The sequence below is a fragment of the Brassica oleracea genome, chromosome C1 (genome assembly GCF_000695525.1).
Source record: "Brassica oleracea var. oleracea cultivar TO1000 chromosome C1, BOL, whole genome shotgun sequence".
NCBI lineage: Eukaryota > Viridiplantae > Streptophyta > Magnoliopsida > Brassicales > Brassicaceae > Brassica > Brassica oleracea.
In genome coordinates, this window is record NC_027748.1 from 19539024 (window position 1) to 19559663 (window position 20640).

Consider the following 20640-nt stretch of genomic DNA (forward strand, 5'->3'; position numbering starts at 1 on the left):
CTTCTTTAATCATATGCAAATATGCTGGTATTTTAGAGTAACTGCGATCTGGTATACCTCTAGCAGCTGCGTGAGCAAACTCACGAGCTTCCCAAACGTGCCAATAAGTAATCTCACAACTATGCTCCATTCTCATAAATTGAATGATGTCATTCGGTTTTGGGCCATCGTTTGCATCATCAAATCGATGTTGTATCAGAGTCCCAATTGTTCTTGCCGATGCTGTTTTTCCGAATTTCCTTTTCTTTGAAGGAGCACATGAATGTCTTCCATCACATTGGTTGATCATGAAATATGTAGACCCATCTATTCCTTCTGCACGCACAGTCCAGTTGCACAATGCATCCTTACATCGAATATACCACCATTTTCTCGTGGATTTGATAACAGTGTAATCGAAATTATTCTTCATCGCCAAAATTTCCATTGTCGCCTTCAGAACCCCTTTACTTTTGAAAATTTGATCCTTCTTCACGAAGTCTCCTCTCCAAGCTCGACCATCCTTATCACTGTCTCCATTGTTTTGACAAAGTTCAATGTTTTCACTCCTTAAAGCACCGCAACCATCCGTTCTTTTAACAAAAGACTCTTTTGACGGCTTGACAAACTCTGCTCGATTTATCTCAGGAACTTCTTCATCCTCAACATTACTTGAATCACAAGGCTCCTTATTCAAATCGATATTGACTCGTTCCTTTTGATTTACACCAGAAACAGAGAACATCACACACAAGGTAGTAGACGATTCCCTCTTTGCATAGCCCACAAAATTAGATGCTTGCCGATCATTGGTGATAATAATTGGAGGATTCCCTTTTTGATTCAACAACGAATAACTGAACTCGGCATTAATGGCATTATGGTCCACCCCATAATCCTCACACACCGTTATCTTGAGCTGCTTCAACGTAGTAGTAGTTGCTAATGTTACCATTCGACCACGCCTTTCTTTGTCTACCACGAAACTCCAGTCCGATTATGGAAGTTTCCATATTTTTCGGATTTCCTGTAGAATGTATAACCTATGTAAGTCAGAATACAGTAGAGTAGATGTGAAACATATTCTTCCTAGGCGCCACATAAGGTAAAAGACAGACCATATCATGGCTCCAAATATAGATAGGGTATATCAACGCATTGTGGCTATATGTCGTTATCAAGCTAAAGGTATAAGAAATACATCTTTCTTGATTATAATGTAACGTAACCTAGCTTTGGTTAGAATATATAAGAAAAGATAGGTTACGTTGTATACCAAAGATATATCTATGTATAAACATTAGTAGCCGATTTCTAGACTAAGTAGATGACTAGAATGAGTATTGTAACTGTAGCTAGAAGATGAAATAAAATATGATTCATTTAAAAAAAAAACAATTTAAACATATATATTGTCATACTTATGTTTCCAATAGTTTTGATATTTTTTTAACATTTTTAAAATTCAGTTTACTATTTTTTCCATAAAAAAAGGGTAAAATATGTCCAGAATTGCCCAAAATATCAGAAATCCTATTATGACAAATAAAAGTTCAAAGTGTCCAATTTTTCCAATTTTCCCTTAAACCAATTAATGGAATATTGATTTAGCTTGTCAATCACTCTAAAAATTAACGCACAATCTCAGCAATATTTTCCATATATAGGTCATTGATTTTATATTCTCAATATAATCAAAAATGGCCACAACCAAACGTATTCAAAGGGACATATAGTTCCAGTAATTAGGCGAGAAACATTCTTATCTTATTTGGATCCGCATATAATAGTTTACCAAATTTATATCCGATCGTTTAAATTCTACCCAATCGATTTGCGGTAATAATTGTTATCCCCATATTTTAATTTCGACTGAGCTCATTGTTATTATGTAGGTCAGTAGGTGAACCGTAGCATTGCTGTTACAACGACGAACCGTAAATTATTTAAAACATCATGATGAAGACTTAGCCATTACAATAGAACATACACACTCATTTTGCAAGTAGATAACTCATGTGTTTGTCTAAAATGGTTAAATGGTATTGGTTTTGATATCGGTTTATCAAATAAAATGTGAGAAAATAGTTTCTTGTAAATCTAAATATATGTGTATTTGATATTTTACAGTCCGATATATGGTTGTGATGAAACATAGTGCATGCGTAAATGGAGTAATATGTATTTTGGTATTGCGTACTACTATGTTAATGTTTATGTAATGTAACTTTGATATAAAAGGGCCAATTGTATAAAATTGGATGGTAATGGCATTTGACGTAAATATTCTAGTGAATTAAGGATAATTAATTATATAGGCTGAGAAAGATTGTGAAACTGCCACCTCACCATGACATCCTTGTAAATAACTTACATTTCAAAGGTTATATTTTCAAATTGCTGCTCTATTAATAAGAAAGAGATATAAACCCAAATATTTGTTTTTCTCTCTTGACAACAACCCAAATAGTTTTTAAACCAAAACCTATCAAATTTCTATTTATGGAACTAAAAATGTTTATTTGAAAATAAAATAGATACTATATTGTCAATATTGATTCTATTACAAAAACCAATAAGGTTGCATACTATATTTGTATGATTGTGCATATACATGTTGACTTTTATATATTTGTCATTTTGGGTGGACAATAAAATAGGTTAGTTATTTAAAATTCACATGAGTTGTAGCAAATGTAGTAAAAAAATTTAGCATACACAAAAAATATATAATTAGCAAAAAAATAGCGATAAAAAAATTCAAATAGGTTACAGAAAAGAGTAAAAATCCACATAGATTACAAAAAGAGGTGAAATCATTTTTAATAATTTTTAAAACTATTTTACACAGATATGCTTTTAAATAAAAATGTAAATATGATTACAAAGAAAGACAAAATTATAAAAAATATGTAAAATAAAAAATATCCGCCCTTTCAAAGGTGAAATAACCTTTTTAATATATATATTTTTTAAAAATGCATAAATATAATTACAAAGAAAAACACAAATATATTACAGTGAAAATTAAAATATGATTGTAAAAAGACACATAAAAATTATTTCTTTGAAAAAATATGTAAAACAAAAATATATCCGCTCTTTTAAGGGCGGGTCAGAATTTAGTTATCATTTAAATGACCACATAAATGTTAATTTTTAATGATGTCAAAAAATGTTAATTTTAATTTTAAATAGAAAGTACAAAGAACAAGTTTAATAAATATTTGGTTAACTTTAAACAAACTATTTAAAAAAAATGTTACAGCAACTCATAATATTGACACATATTATAAAATCATAGAAATAATTATTTTCTAAAACAATATGACAGAAATTTACTAAATATATGCACTTAAAAAATTATAAGCATACATAAATTTTAACTATTTTTAAAATCAATATTTAAAATTTTAAGATATTTTTTGCGAGCTATATAAAATTTTATTTTAAGGTATCTTATCGCAGAAAGTTTTTGAGTTCAAGTATATTTCTTAATCCATTATTTTTATACTACTTTTGAAAAAATAGATACTAGGCAGAAAGATGGTGGCAATTGGGCAAACCCACCACTTAAAGAACACAGCTGAGCCACACACCAGACCTACCAGATAGTCCATAATTGATTTGGTTAGTTGCGTCATGTACAACTACAACAACAGTCCTGAGGTATCTAAGTTTACAACTTTATCCCAAATTATTCCTGCACTAGACTATAGGCCCAGTCATCTCTGTTTATCCGATCATTTTCTTTCTTTCAAAGGTGATGATCTTCAAGTTTTCCAAGCTGTAGCTATTACTTCAGTTTAAGTACAACTTGATTTATTTTCCTGAAGTACCACTTCATATCATCATCAATGTAAAAGAGAAATAATAATTCGAAAATCTTATCAAAAGATCTCTCAAAGTTGAGATATAAAAACAACACTTCTTTAGCTAATGATACAATACATTCTCTTTGTTTTCAGTCGGAGCTAGGAAGGAACTTGGTTTCTGATCTAGTACCAAACCTAGAAGCTGCCGGGATAATCCTCAATGGAGACAACACCTGTGCGAAGGAGAAGTTGTAAGAATCAGTGCCTAACCGGCTCTGCAACCATCCTCTCCCACCAGAAAATCCATCAGTAACGATCCAGCAGTTCTTAAACCCGAGAACCTTTAACGTTTTCGCCACAATTTTAGCCGAGTCCGAGTACCTACGAAACCAATAAAGAAGATCACATGAACTAAAAATATTCCACAAAAGTTCTTGTCAAAACAGAGATATATACTCACGAGTCCATGATGATGATATTAGAGCCTTTGTTGATTCTCTTGAGGTAAGATATCTTTAACGCTGCTATTTCTGCTTCAACACGTTTTTAGTTCCTCACTATTCCTTTTACTTTGTTCGGAAGCTCTTCTAATCTGATAATTTTGAATAAGAAACATGACTTTTCTGTTTTTTTTTTTGGTTTTGGTTGATTCTTGTAATGAAAACATATTTAAGAACATAACCTAGACAAAAGACGTACGGAATGGCGATCATACTGTTCTTAGCATTTGAAGGGAGACGAGGAATCCCAGCTTTTTCCTTCTCTTTCTCTGATCTTATATCCACCATTAAGTAGTTCTTGGAACAAAGAAGATCAAGTGTTTGAGCCGGTGTGAGGTCACCTTAAACCCATAGACCACAATACACAGAGTTAAAACTCAATAATCAGTTCTCAACTTTTTTTGCCAACTTGAATTAGACTCATTAGATACAAACAAGATCTCTATTAATTAAACAATTCACAAAAAAAAATCATCATATTCATTAAAATTAAATCAGCTCAATTTTCATCACATGTGATAAGGTTTTAACCAATAACACGAAAAAAACACTTGTTATGAAATGTATAAAGTTTATTTAGACTTTTTTACCTTTGTAACCGCGGAAGTTAAAAGATATCGCAGACCAGACAGGTGGGAGGAGAAGGTAAGCAATGAACGCAGCGCCAGCAGCAACAACAACGACACTAGGATCAGCTGCAGATATCGTCTCCATAGTCGATGAAGCAATGGGCCTAGCATCTTCAATAGCTTTTGTTGTCTGTTGGGCCACATCTGTTACTGTCTACATCCCCACACACAAAACCCCTCCACAACTTATGTTCATTGCAACCAAAACGTAAAGAGTTGCTGAGTTTTTTCTAAATGATAAAAAAATAATCTGACCTTGGCAGCATTAAAGACAGGCTCTGCATCAATACCAGAGCTCTGCATTGCTTCTTGAGCTTTCTTCGAAGCCTCCGAGAAAGCAGGAGAGGCGATCTTCAAAGCCTCTTCCCCGGCTTGCTTCGCGATGGGTAAAGCAGTGTCCAAGGCTGGTTTAAGAGCGTCTCCTACTACTTGGAAAACACGCTGCGTTGCATCGAAAACACTCGAACCTGTTTCTTGAACTTGGTTGATTGTCTTCTCCACCTGTTTTAAGACAAAGAAAGAGTTCGTCAAGCAAAAAGAGTTTTCAAAAGAGGGAAACTAAGCCAGATTATGATGTATACTTCAGTGAGAGAGGAGACGATCTGGTCCTTGGAAATGGAAACAGCGGCTTTGGCTTCAGGAGGAGGAGATGAGAAGACGGATAACAGAGAGATTGAAGTTGTTGTTGGAAGTGCGACAGAGATTTGCTTAACTCTCTTCTTACAAGACGAAGAAGAAGGAATAGTGAGTTTTGCAGTTACTGAAGACTTCATTGCCATCTCCGCCATAGCCATGGGTTTCTTTCTTCTCTGCCATTCTTCTTCTTAACAAATCAATGTGACAGAGAGAAGAAGACAAAGACTTTATGTTGTCCCAAACCTCTGACAGGTCGAGTGTTGTAGCATACTCTCCATTGCCCACTTTAGCGCTTCCAGCTCCGAGTGTAGTGATGTCTCCCTCCTCCGCAAATTCCTTGACCCCATGAGCTGTATCTTCCCCAATGTATCCTTCCAGACCCATCCCATTCCACAAAACTGCGCTGTGGAGGTCCATGAACCATCCACCATACAAATATTACTCAAGCTTAAGACTTGTGTTTCTTCATTATTCTGTGCATTTGGCAGATTCGGTATAGTTTCTCTTGCATTATACCAAGCTTGACACTCTCCCTCTGCATACCTAACTAGCTCCAATGGATCTCTGTCTATACCTCTAAACAGTTTGTCATTCCTAGCTTTCCAGATGTACCAAATTATCCAATGATAAGGATCTCTATCATCATCAGGCTCCAAAGTACTATTCTTTCTCCAAAAAAGATAGTCCATATTAGCATAAATACTTGGTACCGGAAAGATTTCAGAACTCGTCGGGGTAGATGATAATTCCCATGCTTGTAAGGCCGGAGGGCACTCGAAGATAGCATGAGTAACGGTCTCTTCTGGTGCTCCACATCTTGGGTAGTAATTATCACAGCGCATATTACGGCGTACCAGATTCCTTGTTACAGCCAACTGTCCAGATATTAATTGCCATATAAGATGGCATATCTTTTGTGGCGCATTCACCTTCCAAGCAAAGGCTTGAAGTTTTGTAATGATGGGTTGTAGAATTTCTAAGTCCTCCTCATCTCTCATCAAGTTTGTAGCAACCCAATATCCCGACTTAGCAGTATATTGTCCGTTCTTCGTGTAACTCCAGCAAAATGTGTCCCGTCGATGAGTAGGACTTATGGCCAGACTCATAATCATCGGGATATCCTCTTCATCAACATATTGTTCCAGTATCCGAACATCCCATTCATTTGTAGCAGGATTGATAAGGCTACTTACGATCATCTTTGGGTTCACTGCTGGAGCCCGGGCCCGTGCCGGACTAGCTGGTGTCAAAGAAATCCAACGATCCTCCCACACATTGACTTCGTACCCTGAATGCACTTTGCTTCTGATGCCCAAAAGTAACAGCTTCCTCGCAGCAGTTATACTTGTCCATACATACGATGGGTTATCCCCTGTGCCCGTTCGCAACGGCGAACTCAAACGGTAATATCTTCCCCGTAGAACTCTCGCTACAAGCGAGTCCGGAAATTTAACAAGACGCCATAGCTGTTTAGCTAGAAGAGCTAAATTAAATTCATGGATCATACGGAACCCAATTCCTCCCTCCTCTCTAGGTGCACACATCTTCCCCCATTTTTCCCAATGGATTCCACTTTTCGGAGGGTTCGAACTCCACCAGAACTGTGCAATGGCACTTGCTAGGTTCTCACATATCTCCAAAGGAAGCAGAAAGCTGGACATGACATAGGTCGGAAGGGCTAGCAATATTGATTTAATCAAAACCTCCTTCCCTCCCTTCGATAACCATCTACCCGTCCAGCCATTCACTCTGTGTAGGAGCTTATCCTTTAAGAAAGCAAATAGTTTACACTTTGATCCACTGATGTCCTCTGGGATTCCTAAGTATGAGCCCATCCCGCCTTCATTTTGTATACCAAGAGTATCCTTGATCTGTTGCCTATCATTCGCTGGAACCCTTTTACCAAAGAGTAATGAGGATTTGTCAAAATTAATACGTTGACCTGATGCTTTCTCATATTTCCTTACTACTTTCATAACTTCTTCACATTCACGGGGCTCCGCCTTACAAAAGAAAAGGCTATCATCAGCAAAGAGAAGGTGAGATACCGAGGGGCAAGCACGAGCGGCTCGCATCCCCGTTATCTTCCCTTGATTCTCTGCTTGATTAAGAAGGCTAACGAGCGCTTCCGTGCATAGAATAAATATGAAAGGAGACAAAGGATCTCCTTGTCGTAAACCTCTTCCAGGGACAATGTTTCCCCTCGGTTCTCCATTCATGAGGACTTTATACGTGACCGAAGTAATACATCGCATAATCCATTCGATCCACAATTCTGAAAAACCCATCTTTCTCATGACTGCCTCAATGAATGACCACTCCATCCTATCATATGCTTTGCTCATATCAGTTTTTATGGCCATTCGTTTAACCCGTCCTCCCGGTTTATTTCTCAGAGCGTGAAACATCTCCTGAGCTATCATGATGTTATCTGTAATCTGTCTACCAGCGACGAATGCTGACTGGGTCTCTGATATCAGCTGTGGAAGAACCTTCCTCAATCTTTGGCATAAGACCTTAGATATTATCTTATAGCTGACATTACATAGACTAATAGGTCTGAACTATGTCATCTCATTCGGCTTCGTTGTTTTAGGAATCAAACAGATGTTCGTGTCATTCAGGCCCTGAGCCATAGTCCCCTCAAAAAGAAACTGATTAACCATACGATTTAAGTCATCTTTTACAATATCCCAAAACTTCTGATTGAAGAGAGCTGTCATTCCACCCGGTCCTGGAGCTTTCTCTGGGTGCATAGCAAACAATGCTAATTTAACCTCCCACTCTGTCACTGGGGCAGTCAAGTCCTCGTTTATTGCTCCAGTAATCGTAGGTGAGATCGCAGATAACGCTTCCGCTATATCCTCAGGGTTGGATGATTCAAACATTGTCGGAAATAACTAGTAGCAATGGCTACTAATCCTTCCTCATCTTCCACAACATTCCCATTTTCATCCAGAAGTTGTGTTATCCTATTCTTTGCTCTTCTCTGCTTTACCAATGCATGGAAATATTTTGAGTTCCTATCACCTTCCCTTAACAAGAGAACCCTACTTTTCTGTCTCCAGAACATCTCTTCTGCCTTAAGAGCAGTAGATAATTCCTTTAGTGCAGCTGCTATTTCCTCCGAGGTAGCATCGTCATTCGAGTATAGGTCCTCTACCTTTTGTTTAAGCTCCTCGACTAACTTTGCCGAATTCGCATTGTTTTGTCTCCTCCAGTGGCTCAAAGCTTTCCTACAACTAGCAATGTGCTCCATAATATTCGCCTCCGGAGGCAAGTCCTCCGACTTCCATCCTGCGAGAATGACTTGCAGTAGTTCCTCATTATCCAGCCAACGTTTCTCAAATTTAAACTTCTTTTTTCTCCTCACTGGTTTTCTCAAAATATCTGCTAAGACCGGATGATGATCCGATCCCCAAAGCCTGAGATATCTGACGGCTGAGTGGGGAAATTTTTCATGCCAATCTTCATTTCCTACTGCTCTATCCAGGCGACATCTAACAGTCGTCCCTCCTAATCTTTTCCCTACCCATGATAGCATGTTCCCGGTAAATGGAAATTCTAACATGCCACAGTCACTCAACATTTGCTTGAAAGGCAAGAAAGAACTATCTGAGCGCCTTCTGCCTCACATCTAACAGTCGTCCCTCCTGATCTTTTCCCTACCCATGATAGCATATTTCCGGTAAATGGAAATTCCAGCATGCCACAGTCAGTGAGCATTTGCTTGAAAGGCAAGAAAGAACTATCTGAGCGCCTTCTGCCTCCCACTTTCTCACTATGATCAATTATCTCATTAAAATCACCTATCATGAACCATGGTCCATTTCGTGTTGTTGAGAAACGCGTAAGACGTTCCCAAACCTGATCCCTACATTCTAAAACAGGGTCTCCATAAACAAATGTCATAAAGACTTTTATTCCATCAATGACTGCCTCAATGTCAATCATTCTGTTATTTGAAAATAAAACATTAACTTGAAAATCATCCATAAATAAAAGAGCTAAACCTCCGCTGAGACCAAGTGGCTCAACGGTAAACAAGTGATCAAATCCTAAGTCGGCCTGAATGTTTTGCAACAGCAGCCTCTTATTCTTCGTTTCTGAAAGGAATACAAGTCATGGGTGATGCTTCTGACACATCTCCGTAAGGCGTCGAACTGTGAGGTCATTCCCTATCCCTCGACAGTTCCAACTAAGCGTCCTCATTGATGCTTGTGTGATGAGTTTTTGGAACTCATCAAACCCTCATACTTTGAAGAACTCTCTTTGACCTTCCTTGTTCCTTGGCGATGTCGTCTTGTGCTTTCTGGTCCATGCAGAACCGCATTAGCTGACGACGATCGCTTAGTTGGAGATCCCCTACGTAGGATCTCAAATTTCCGACTGTGAATGCCCAATGGAGCACTACGTTTGACTCCCAGTTTCCTGTTTCTTGTCGACTTCGTACCAGAAGGTCGTCCCTTCCCATCCGGAGGTTCCTCCCTATCGCCAGTGGCTTCCATCTCCATCAGATCCAGGCCAAGAAGGTCATCCTCATTATCTTCAGCATCCGGCATACCTCCATCTTGTTGATCCACCAGCTCCATGTCATGTAAGGCCTCAATGATTTGATCCTTAGCTCCCGACGGTTCTGTTTCCCTCAATGGAGAGAACGTAAGAGAACGAGCATCTCCTCTGTCCCGAAGAGTTACATTCTCCACCATATGATGCTCACGCACTGGAGTGACAATTGTGCTCGCCAATTTCCTGCTAGACCCGCAAGCATTGTTGTCGACAGTACTCGGAGCAGAGACATGTTCATACGGAACAATCTCCCGAGATGTTTCAGCGTGTTCAGAACGGGTTTGAACAGCATCAGATGCCTCAACTTTCCTTGTCTTTACCCTCCAAGCTTGCTCCGTTCTCCGTTCATAAGGACCATAATATATTTCTTGCAGTCATAATATATTTTAATTTTGTCAATGAAGCCTTTGTTTGGATGCTCTTATATACCATGAATTTTATCCACTTTTAGTCATGGTATACGAGTGTTTTAGGATATATTTACTACGCTTTGAAATATTTTTAGATTTTTTTCAGGTTCAGATACGTTTTGGAGAAATATGGTGATTTTGGGATCATTTGGAAATTTTTGAGGTGAAGAACTGCACAAACACGTCATATGTTTAAATACGGATGGAAACCTCCCCATGGTGCGATTAAACTGATAGTTTGACACAAGATAGAACTTTGAGTTAAATTTCAAATGGCACCAGGTTTAGGTCAATCCAACGGTTAGATAAGAAGTTATGTCTGTTTTACTGAAGAGTGGTCAGTTTGTCTCGCGAGAGAGAGAGCTGTCGAGGAGTGAAGGAACGTCGATCGACGGTGCATCCTTGGTGTCAATCGATGGTGATTCCAGAACATGGGCCGAGTAGATTTCAAGACCGAATTAAGCCCAAAAGCAACCACAAATTACCAGAATACTCATGGACGACGTAAAACCTTATTTATGTATTTTCTAAGCCATTGTTGATGGCTACGCTTTCTTTAAGTTTTATTCTATTCATTGTTCTTAGTTAGGAGAGAAGGGAGAAACTCCTTCAGAGTCCTCCTGGAATTCTTTTGGTTTTTATATTTTATTCTATTGCAGTTTGATCTATTTATCTATGGTTTTATGTGACCACTATCATGCTTGAATAGATTCACCTTGTTAGGTGAGGGGTTAGCCCAAACTATAGAATTCCTAAGTTGTTAGGATATGAATCAATTGAATTTTTCTTTAATGCTTGTGTTCTAGAATAGCTAACTAGGAGATTGCCTATAGATATTAGGGCACAAGTGGAAGCTTGGTTCTCTGTCTGAATTAGTTTAGATTATGCTAGGATTGCTAAAAACAAGCAGAAGCTGATTTAGTTAAACCTAGTGAACATGTCAAACCCGTGCATTAACGCTCCCTGGAAGGTTCATCGATCGATAACTCATTAGTTTTATCAATCGACGGGCTGAATGGTGTATCGATCGACACTCCGTTGTTGGAATTAATCGACACTTTCTCAAGACCAACAAGTGACAGCTGAGGTCCTAGATCCGGCGATAGATAGTCTAAAAAATGAAAGTTGATCGACTATTCTTATTGCTTGATTTCTAGAATATATAATATATGCTTAGTATCTATATTTCTATAATCCTGATTGTCTGAATAGAAACCCTAAGTCTAACGCTTTCCACATCTGTCTTAAAACCCCAATCAATCAATCGAACAATTACTTGTTCACAACCTTATTATTTATATTTAAACATGTTTGCTTATCTTAATCACATAACTAGTAGATCTATTGTGTGTCTTAGCTCCCCGTGAATTCGATCCCTAAGTACTGCAACTCTCGACCTCTTATTTGAGAGAGTACAAATCACTTATAGGGTAATTTGAGTGATATCATGCAGCATTCAACATTAATATGAGCGTGATATCGAAGAACGAACTTTTTGTTGAATGATACAACATTTCCCTTGTCTAATTTGATACCCTTTTTCTCAATAAACCTACATCAAGCGGATGCATATAAGCTTAAAATACATTTGCGTCAATCATCGTCCTGCTGTTGAGAGGTTTATAAAACATCTTAGAACATTTTTCGTTAACCATATATGCATTATCCTTCTTTCCTGACCGCAAGGTCCATGCATCATACAATCCCCAATAATTGTATATAATTTTGGATCTACCGTCTTGTCCGATATTTCTGCTCAAATATTATTATCTATATCATCGGCTGTCAGAAATTTTGATTCCTTTTCTATAAAGAGTAGAATATGAGCGAGTGGTGTAGAACCTAAATTCCACACAAAGTATTTGATAGTGATCGGGGTTGATCTAGGGAAGATAAATGATGTGGGCAACGATATCTTTAGAACACAAAGATGTTAAATAGTTTCCAGTAGGTGAAAATAGACTTTATTGATAATTGGGATCGAATACAATGAATCGAACTAAGTCGAATGAAAAACACGAGTTCGATCAAGAAGGAATCTAAAAGTGGGAAGACAATAAGATTGATATGAATATAAGGCTCTCTAGGGTTTTCAACGTGTCCTCCTCCTTGTTTCTTCTCCTTCTTTTGTAGCAAGTCGACTCCGAGATCTCCGTGCCAGCTCCGCGATTTCAGCTTCTTGTTGCGCAATCATTGCGACCTCTGTGACTCCTTCTTCGAGCTCGATTCTGGTTGTGGGCCTCGGCGTGTCTCGGCCCATGTCTCTGATCGGGGTCCAACAAGTGGTATTTCTGTTTTTTTTTAAAACTCAATAGTATACATTACTTAAAGATGAAAAAGAGTCCTGCAGATTTATATAAACAAAAAAATTATCTAAAGTAGTTGTTCCAGAAAAAAAGTAATAGAAATTTTTTTTGAACAATTTCAAAGAAATTTACATGCATCAGTTGACCCAAAGAAGGAGCCATTCTTTTTTGTCAACTCACCGATACTATTATCGAGATTCACCTTGAAAAATCTACACAATATGTCTGGTCTGTCTTCCATTGTTCAATTATATTTGTTCATTAAGACCATTTTGGATTGCATGTAAAAGTGATGAAAAGATTTGGAAATTTGAAGTACTTGCACAGAGACATGGCATCATAGTAGTGCTGCTTAATATATTTTTTTCCTCCGGTGAAAGTGGCTGGAACTGGAATAAAGTTGTGAAAGTGGCTGGAACTGGAATAAAAATTCAACTCCCTTTCTCAGCCTTCTTAATCCCACCTCTTGCATCTGCTTTTTGGATTGCTTCATAACTATATGACCGGAGCATTTTATGATTCAGCCACAAGTAATGCAATCTACTCGATTCTAATGGTGTAAGCGTCCACAAGAAACTGATGAAACAACCTGTCCAATCATGTAATTATAGGTGATTTCCCCCTTCTTCTCTAAAATCCCAAATGCAATGAATTCACGCATTGTTACCGACTTGCGCCTTCTCACAGTGGTATCTTCAAAATAAATAGGAATTTTTAATCAAAATGTATCCTCTCCATATGGAAATAATAACAGATAGTGTAGAGGTAAATATGCTGGTTATAATTCACTTATCCTTTGTAACTTTCCACTTGTACTTTCAGTGACATATACAATGAGTTGGAATATACAATGAGCTGGATAAATGATGAAATGGTAACGATAGTGTAACAACTTAGTTTTGTGGTACATGGTGGTGTAAGTCTTATTAGAATTGATATGAGAGCATGTTCATTGATTGATACTCTATAAGTATCCAAATAAAAACAAAATGAGAAAAATAAAAAAAAGAGAAGATGAAAAGTATCTAAAATTAGATGTTTTTAGAAATTATCTTTACAAATATCAATTTATAAGTGGTTTGATATTTAGAAAAATATTTAAAGTTAATCTAATAATTTTATTTTATTAAAATAATAATATAAACCAAATTTGAACTTCAATATTAGAACCTTACTAAAAAGTAAGATTTCTTTTAAGAACTTAATTTAGTTCTTTCTCTTGCTTTGTGACATTTTCAATTTTATATTCATAAAAAAATTCCACATACTCTATGTGGTTACTATTGATGGAGATGTCCTGAATATCTTTATCACTAAAGTGCACTAATATTTCCGGATACATATCCAGAAAGAACATTAAGCATAATTGAGCATAAGTAATCAAAAGTAACATATCGAAAAGTGATTCATGATATCGTGATTGAGGCTAAAACACGATGAAATATTATGTGGTAATTAAAGGGCCACCAAATAATTATTTTAAGTCTCCTCGGCCGGGTGATGGGGCCTACGGACTAAATGAGCGGATGTGGAGACTCCACTGGCTGAATGAGCAGGTATGAGGGTCCACTTGCTGAATGAGCAGGCGTGGGGGCTCACAGGCCGAATGAGAAGGTGTGTGGGCGGCGTGTGGGCCCACAGACCGATGAGCGGGTGTGGGGAACCATTTGCTGAAGGAGCAGGTGTGGGACCCACTGACCGAATGAGCAGACATGGGAGACTACAGTCCGATGAGCGAGTGTGGGGGTCTCACTTGCGGGATTGATCATGAAGAGCAACGAGATTGTTGTGCTTTGTGAGAAGGGGTGATTACGGTATAAGATAGTGTATGTTGAAACTTGAATTTTTTTTAAAAAAAAATTGATGTGGCTATCTATGTCACCAAAATACACTTCTCTTTTGGGAACAAATTCAGAGAGAATTTTAAAGTTAAGCGTGTTTGAGTTGACTAATAAAATGATGGGTAAAGCGTGAAAAAATATCAAATGGTTTTTGCAAGATCAATAACCAAATATTTCTATCATTTGAGAAACTGACGCTCTAGCTGTCGGCTGGGAGACCGAGGACAAGTGTGGAAACCACTGACAAGATAGGCCTTACAAATAGTCTTAGCAGTTTAGTTGAACTTGTATTCTTGGAATTGATAAGGATCCAGAGATATTGCTATTTGTGATTTTTGTGTGGGTTCGAAAATGTCGTTCTCTTTGATGTTAATATATCAGAGTATCTATAAACTTATTAAAACAGGAGTACAAATAGAAAATAACCTTGAGTTTTCCTCAACAATTACTTATCCATGCCATTAGATTAAAACAAATCGTTTAACGCTTTACCTATCTATTTATTCCCTTTTAATAAATTCACCATTAACAAACCGCCTTACAACACTAAAATTGTCCGTAGCAAACCGGATACAATCCGTGGTTTGTATAACCACTTCCTTAATATTAGTTAGCTCCACAATCTTTTTTAAAATACTACTTCCTCTGTTTTTTTAATGTTACATATTCTAGATTTTTCACACATTTTAATAAAACATATTAAATTTGCATATTTTTGTGTTTATCTTTGTTTCATAATTTTAAACCAATAATAATTCAGTAAGTACAATTAAGTTTTTTGAAATTTGCAATTAGTTAATAAAACATGTCTTGGAAATGTAAAAAATAGATCTTTTTAAAACAATTTTTTTCCTAAAATATGTAATATCAAAGAACAGAGGGAGTACAATTTAGCGTGACTTGATTACAACTTTCTTTAGTGGAGATCTTTTGCCGTTTATAATAGAACTATTATATTGAAAATATATTTTTGAGACACAAAACTAAATTCAATTTCAAAATATCATTTACCTAGTCATCTTCTGAGATGGCGATTTTGGCGATTTTTTCTAGGAAAATAGCCAGAATCATCTTTCTCTTGGTGATGGATATTAATCTTGTTGAAGTGATGCAAGGAATGTCGATTGAGGAGGATAAGCCAATCATCATACCAGAGGACGATACTTATTGTGCGATGGAAAGAGGAAGAAGTAGTCTTCTGGGAAGATTGCTTAATCCAGAGGCGCAGAACATGTCTCGAATGCTGAGAACGATGCCAAAGATATGGAAAGTGTACGAGAGAGTCAGGGGAATTGCGCTTTCAAGAGATAGATTTCAGTTTTTTTTTGATCTTGAGACTGATATCAAGACAGTGCTGAAGCAAGGATTCTGGACTTTCAATGATTGGGGAATGGCCCTGGAGAGATGGGTTGAAGCTCCTCCGAGATCCTACCTTCAAACAGCAGCAGTGTGGGTCAGACTGAGAAACATTCCAGTTAACTATCTCACGGCGAAAACGATAGATGCGATTGCTGATGGCATTGGCCATGTGGAGGTGATTGAGTTTGACCCGGAGAAACCCTTACTCAATGATTATGTGAGGGTTCAAGTGACCATTGATCTCAACGTCCCGGTGAGAGACAAGAAGTCGCTCAACTTACCTGGTGGTCGAGTGGAATACATTGATGTAGAGTATGAAAGAATAAGGAAGAAGTGCTATCATTGTATGCGGCTGTCACATGAGAAACAAAAATGTTCTCTCCTTCAGAGAACGAAGAACAAAGGAAAAGAGGTGGCTGTGCCTCCTAATGGTAAGCAACACCAGCCTAGTGGTAGCCGTCAACATCACATTGACTTGACTGAAAAACTTATGCCTCTCTTAGCACCATCGGTACCTCCGGGTTTTGAGCCTCACAGCTCCATTGTGGCCCCTGAGGTGTTTGAAGAGATGAGAACTTACATGAACTGTGTCGACCCAGAGGAGAGAAGAATAAGGGAAATTAAAATGAGGAAGACCTTGGATGAGCTGTCGAGAGATCCGGTTGCACAAAGAGCATGTTTGATTGGAAAAAGCTCCGGTCCTCTCGATTGAGAGAAGCAGAAAAGTAGGACATGTGTTTGATTTCCGCTCAGCGATGGAAGTGGGTATTCCAGACATTGTGGAGTCATCGGTTCGGGAAGTGCCGCTACGGCTTGGCACCCAAGACATGGGAAATGTAGTCAGCCAAAGTTCCCAAGAAGGCAGTGGTGCGGTGGGTTTTGAGACTGAGAAGATTAAGGAAATAAGAGGAATAGCAGAGTGCTCTCCTAACAAGAAGGTGAGGGGAAATATGAGAGAACATGACGGGGTTGAAGTCAACTCGACTGAACTGGAACGTGGAGGATTCAATATTGGTTGCAATACAACACGCTCAGTGGAAAGGGATAATCGGAGCAGAGGCTCGGGGAGAAGTAAGCAATCTTGGAGCCGAAGGAACCAGCATAAGAGACGTGATACAGGGCATTTGGGAGAAAGATCTTCCAAGGAGAATGAAGAGGGGCCTCTTAAGCGAAAAGCTGCTGACGATGGAGAGGTTACATCCAAATTGTCGAAACAAAATGGGGGTTTGATGGTTCACCAGAAACCATCCAATCCTCAATGACGTCGCTCAGTTGGAACTGTCGAGGTTTGAGGAGCAACTCGACAGTTCGACGCCTAGAGGAGATGATTCGTGAACATCTTCCGGATTTTTTGTTTCTCCTAGAGACTAAAAATTCTAGTGATCACGTCAAGAAGTTTCAGAGTTCATTGGGGTATGACCATTCCTTTTTGGTAGACCCAGTGGGACTCAGTGGAGGATTAGCTTTGTTTTGGAGGAGTAAATATGAGGTGGAGGTGCTGTCTGCATCGAGTAGAATCATAGATACTCGAGTCAAGATTGGAGGGATGAGCTTTTACATGTCATTTATCTATGGGGATCCTGTCAGGCATAGGAGACATGTGGTTTGGGATTTATTAAGGGACATCAGTTTAAATAGAGATGGTGGCTGGTTCCTGGTTGGTGACTTCAATGAACTGATGAGCAATTCAGAAAAGTTGGGAGGACCTGCTAGAGATGAATGTACTTTCTTTGGCTTTCGAGCTTTGAAGAGAGACTGTCGGCTCAAAGAGCCACCAAGCTCTGGTGACATCTTCTCGTGGGCAGGAGTACGAGAGATCTTCACCAGTGGAGTTAAGGAGAAGGTCTGGATACAGTGTTGGCTGGATAGGGCGTTTGGAAACGCAGAGTGGTTTAGAATGTTTCCGGGTACAAATATAAAGTATCTGGAGAGAACAGGGTCAGATCACAGACCGGTTTTCATGAGCCTCGTACCAGTTACAGTGAAGAGGAGGGGCAAGTTTACCTTTGATAAGAGATGGTGCAACAAGCCAGAAGTTCTGGAGGTAGTACGGCGAGGCTGGAACCTCAATACTGAAGGAAACCGAGGTACGGTGTCGGAGAGAATTCAGTCATGCCGTAAAGAGCTCTCAAAATGGAAACAGTCTTCAACCTCTAACTCGAGTGTACAAATTCGGACGCTTCGACAGACGCTGGAAACAGAAGGGAAAAAACTTTACCCTGACTTGCAGCTGCTCTCTTCGACACGTATTGAGCTTGAGAAGGCATACCAGGAAGAGGAGACTTTCTGGAAACAGAAGAGTAAAAATACGTGGCTGCAGGTGGGTGATAAAAATACTAGAGTCTTCCATGGGTGGGTGGAAACAAAGAGTATGAAAAATAGAGTGCAGTCGTTATTTGATTCCAGTGGAATAGAGCAGTTTGATGAGAATAAAAAGGGAGATATAGCGGTGCAATATTTCCAGGATCTGTTTCGAACCTCTGGATGCAGAAATGCAGATGCTCTATTGGAATGAATGATGCCGAGAGTCACCTCCAGGATGAACAATAGCTTAACCAAGATGGTGACAGATACAGAGATTAAAAGAGCGGTCAAAGCAATTAAGAGTGATAGTGCACCTGGGGTTGATGGCATGACTGGTCAGTTTTTTCAGAAATACTGGAACATAACGGGAGCGCAGGTGACAGTGGAGGTGAAGAAGTTCTTTGAGTCAGGAGTTATGCCGTCAGATTGGAATCATACGCAGCTCTGTTTGATACCCAAGGTACCTAATGCGACTCACATGCAGGATCTGCGACCAATAAGCTTATGTTCTGTGGCTTATAAGATCATTTCAAAGGTGTTGAGTAATAGACTTAAGGTGATTTTGCCGCGCATTGTCTCACCCACCCAGGGAGCATTTGTAGCTGGTCGCCTAATTTCAGATAATCTCCTCATTGCTCATGAAATGATCCATGGTCTCAAAACAAATCCAAACTGTAGAGAGGATTATATTGCTATAAAGACAGACATGTCTAAAGCTTATGACAGAGTGGAGTGGATATTTCTGGAGACTCTGTTTATGAAGATGGGGTTTGCCAGACTTTGGATAGACTGGGTGATGAGTTGTATCTGCTCAGTGTCATACACGGTGTTGATGAATGGAGAAGAATTTGGTCATATAACGCCGGAGAGGGGTATTAGACAAGGTGATCCTCTCTCCCCCTTTCTGTTCATCCTTTGCGCCGAAGCTTTGGTACATGTGATGAATCGAGCAGAGCAGCAAGGGCTTATAACGGGTATGAAATTGACAAGGAATTGCCCGTCGGTTCAGCATCTTTTGTTTGCCGACAATAGCCTGTTCCTGTGCAGAGCTAGGCTGAGTGAGTGCACTGAGTTTCTACGGTGCTTGAAGTTGTATGAAGATTCATCTGGTCAGGGCATTAATTTTCAAAAATCAGCTGTTACCTTTGGTGCTGCAGTAGACCCAGTTATGAAGAGGCTGATAGCTGAGCTACTTCACATTGATAATGAGGGCGGTGATGGGAAGTACTTAGGCCTTCCGGAGTGCTTCAGTGGCTCAAAGCATAAGCTACTTGCGTTTATTGGTGAGAAACTAAACAAGAGATTACGAGGATGGTTTGCCAAAAAGCTTTCCCATGGCGGAAAGGAGGTCCTCCTCAAATCTATTGCTATGGCTCTTCCGGTTTATGCGATGTCATGCTTCAGGTTAACTAAACACCATTGTCAAAAAATTATGAGTGCTATGGCTAGCTTTTGGTGGGATGAAGATGGAGAGAAGAGAAAGATTCATTGGATTGCGTGGAAGAAAATCTGTGTGCCAAAAGACAAAGGAGGATTGGGGTTTCGGGACATAGAGGACTTCAATCAGGCGCTGCTTGCTAAGCAAGCATGGAAATTGTATAATGAACCGAACAGCTTATTGGCGCGAGTCTATAAGGGCCGGTACTATGCATCCTCGACCATTCTTGAGTGCAGTAAAGGATATAGACCTTCTTATGTCTGGAGAAGTATAATTTTTGGCAGGGAATTACTGAGGAAGGGATTGATCAGATCCATAGGTGATGGAAGAGATACACATGTGTGGACTGATAAGTGGATTTTGGATGAAGTTCCTCGAAGACCGGTGAACAAACAACCATGTTTTGATGTCAACCTGAGAGTTTCTGAGCTCATAGGTGAAGATGGGAAATGGAAAATGGAATTACTGCAGCAGCTCTTCCCACCAAATGAGGTGGATCGAATCAAACAGATTGGTGTTGGCAGAGTGAAAGACAGAGAGATATGGGCTTTCAACAAGTCAGGTGACTACACAGTTAAAAGTGGGTGCTGGCTCCTTACAAGCGTAACGTCAAACCGTGGAGACGATCACAGGGTAGAAGATCAGGCGGTAATTGAAATAAAGAAGCTTATTTGGAAGCTACCGACGATACCAAAGATTCGTATGTTTTGGTGGCGGGCGGTGTCTGGGGCTCTAGCTGTTGCAGAACGCCTTACAGCTCATGGTATGCATGTGGAACAAACATGTAAGTTGTGTAGAGGAAGCAGCTTTATGGAATAAACTGAACAAGGCGGAGAGTAATGGAGGGCAGGTGC

At 39.0% G+C, this 20640-nt stretch overlaps 1 protein-coding gene and 1 pseudogene across 1 annotated transcript; one reads left to right on the forward strand and one right to left on the reverse strand.

The window, feature by feature from the left end:
* Positions 1 to 3912: 3912 nt before the first annotated feature.
* On the reverse strand, positions 3913 to 5717 carry LOC106300320 (annotated as a pseudogene).
* A 9995-nt stretch (positions 5718 to 15712) lies between these two features.
* Positions 15713 to 16756, forward strand: LOC106334222. The gene has a single exon (XM_013772539.1). It carries the CDS (start codon positions 15713 to 15715, stop codon positions 16754 to 16756), a length of 1044 nt encoding a protein of 347 aa, XP_013627993.1.
* The last annotated feature ends 3884 nt before the right edge of the window (positions 16757 to 20640 follow it).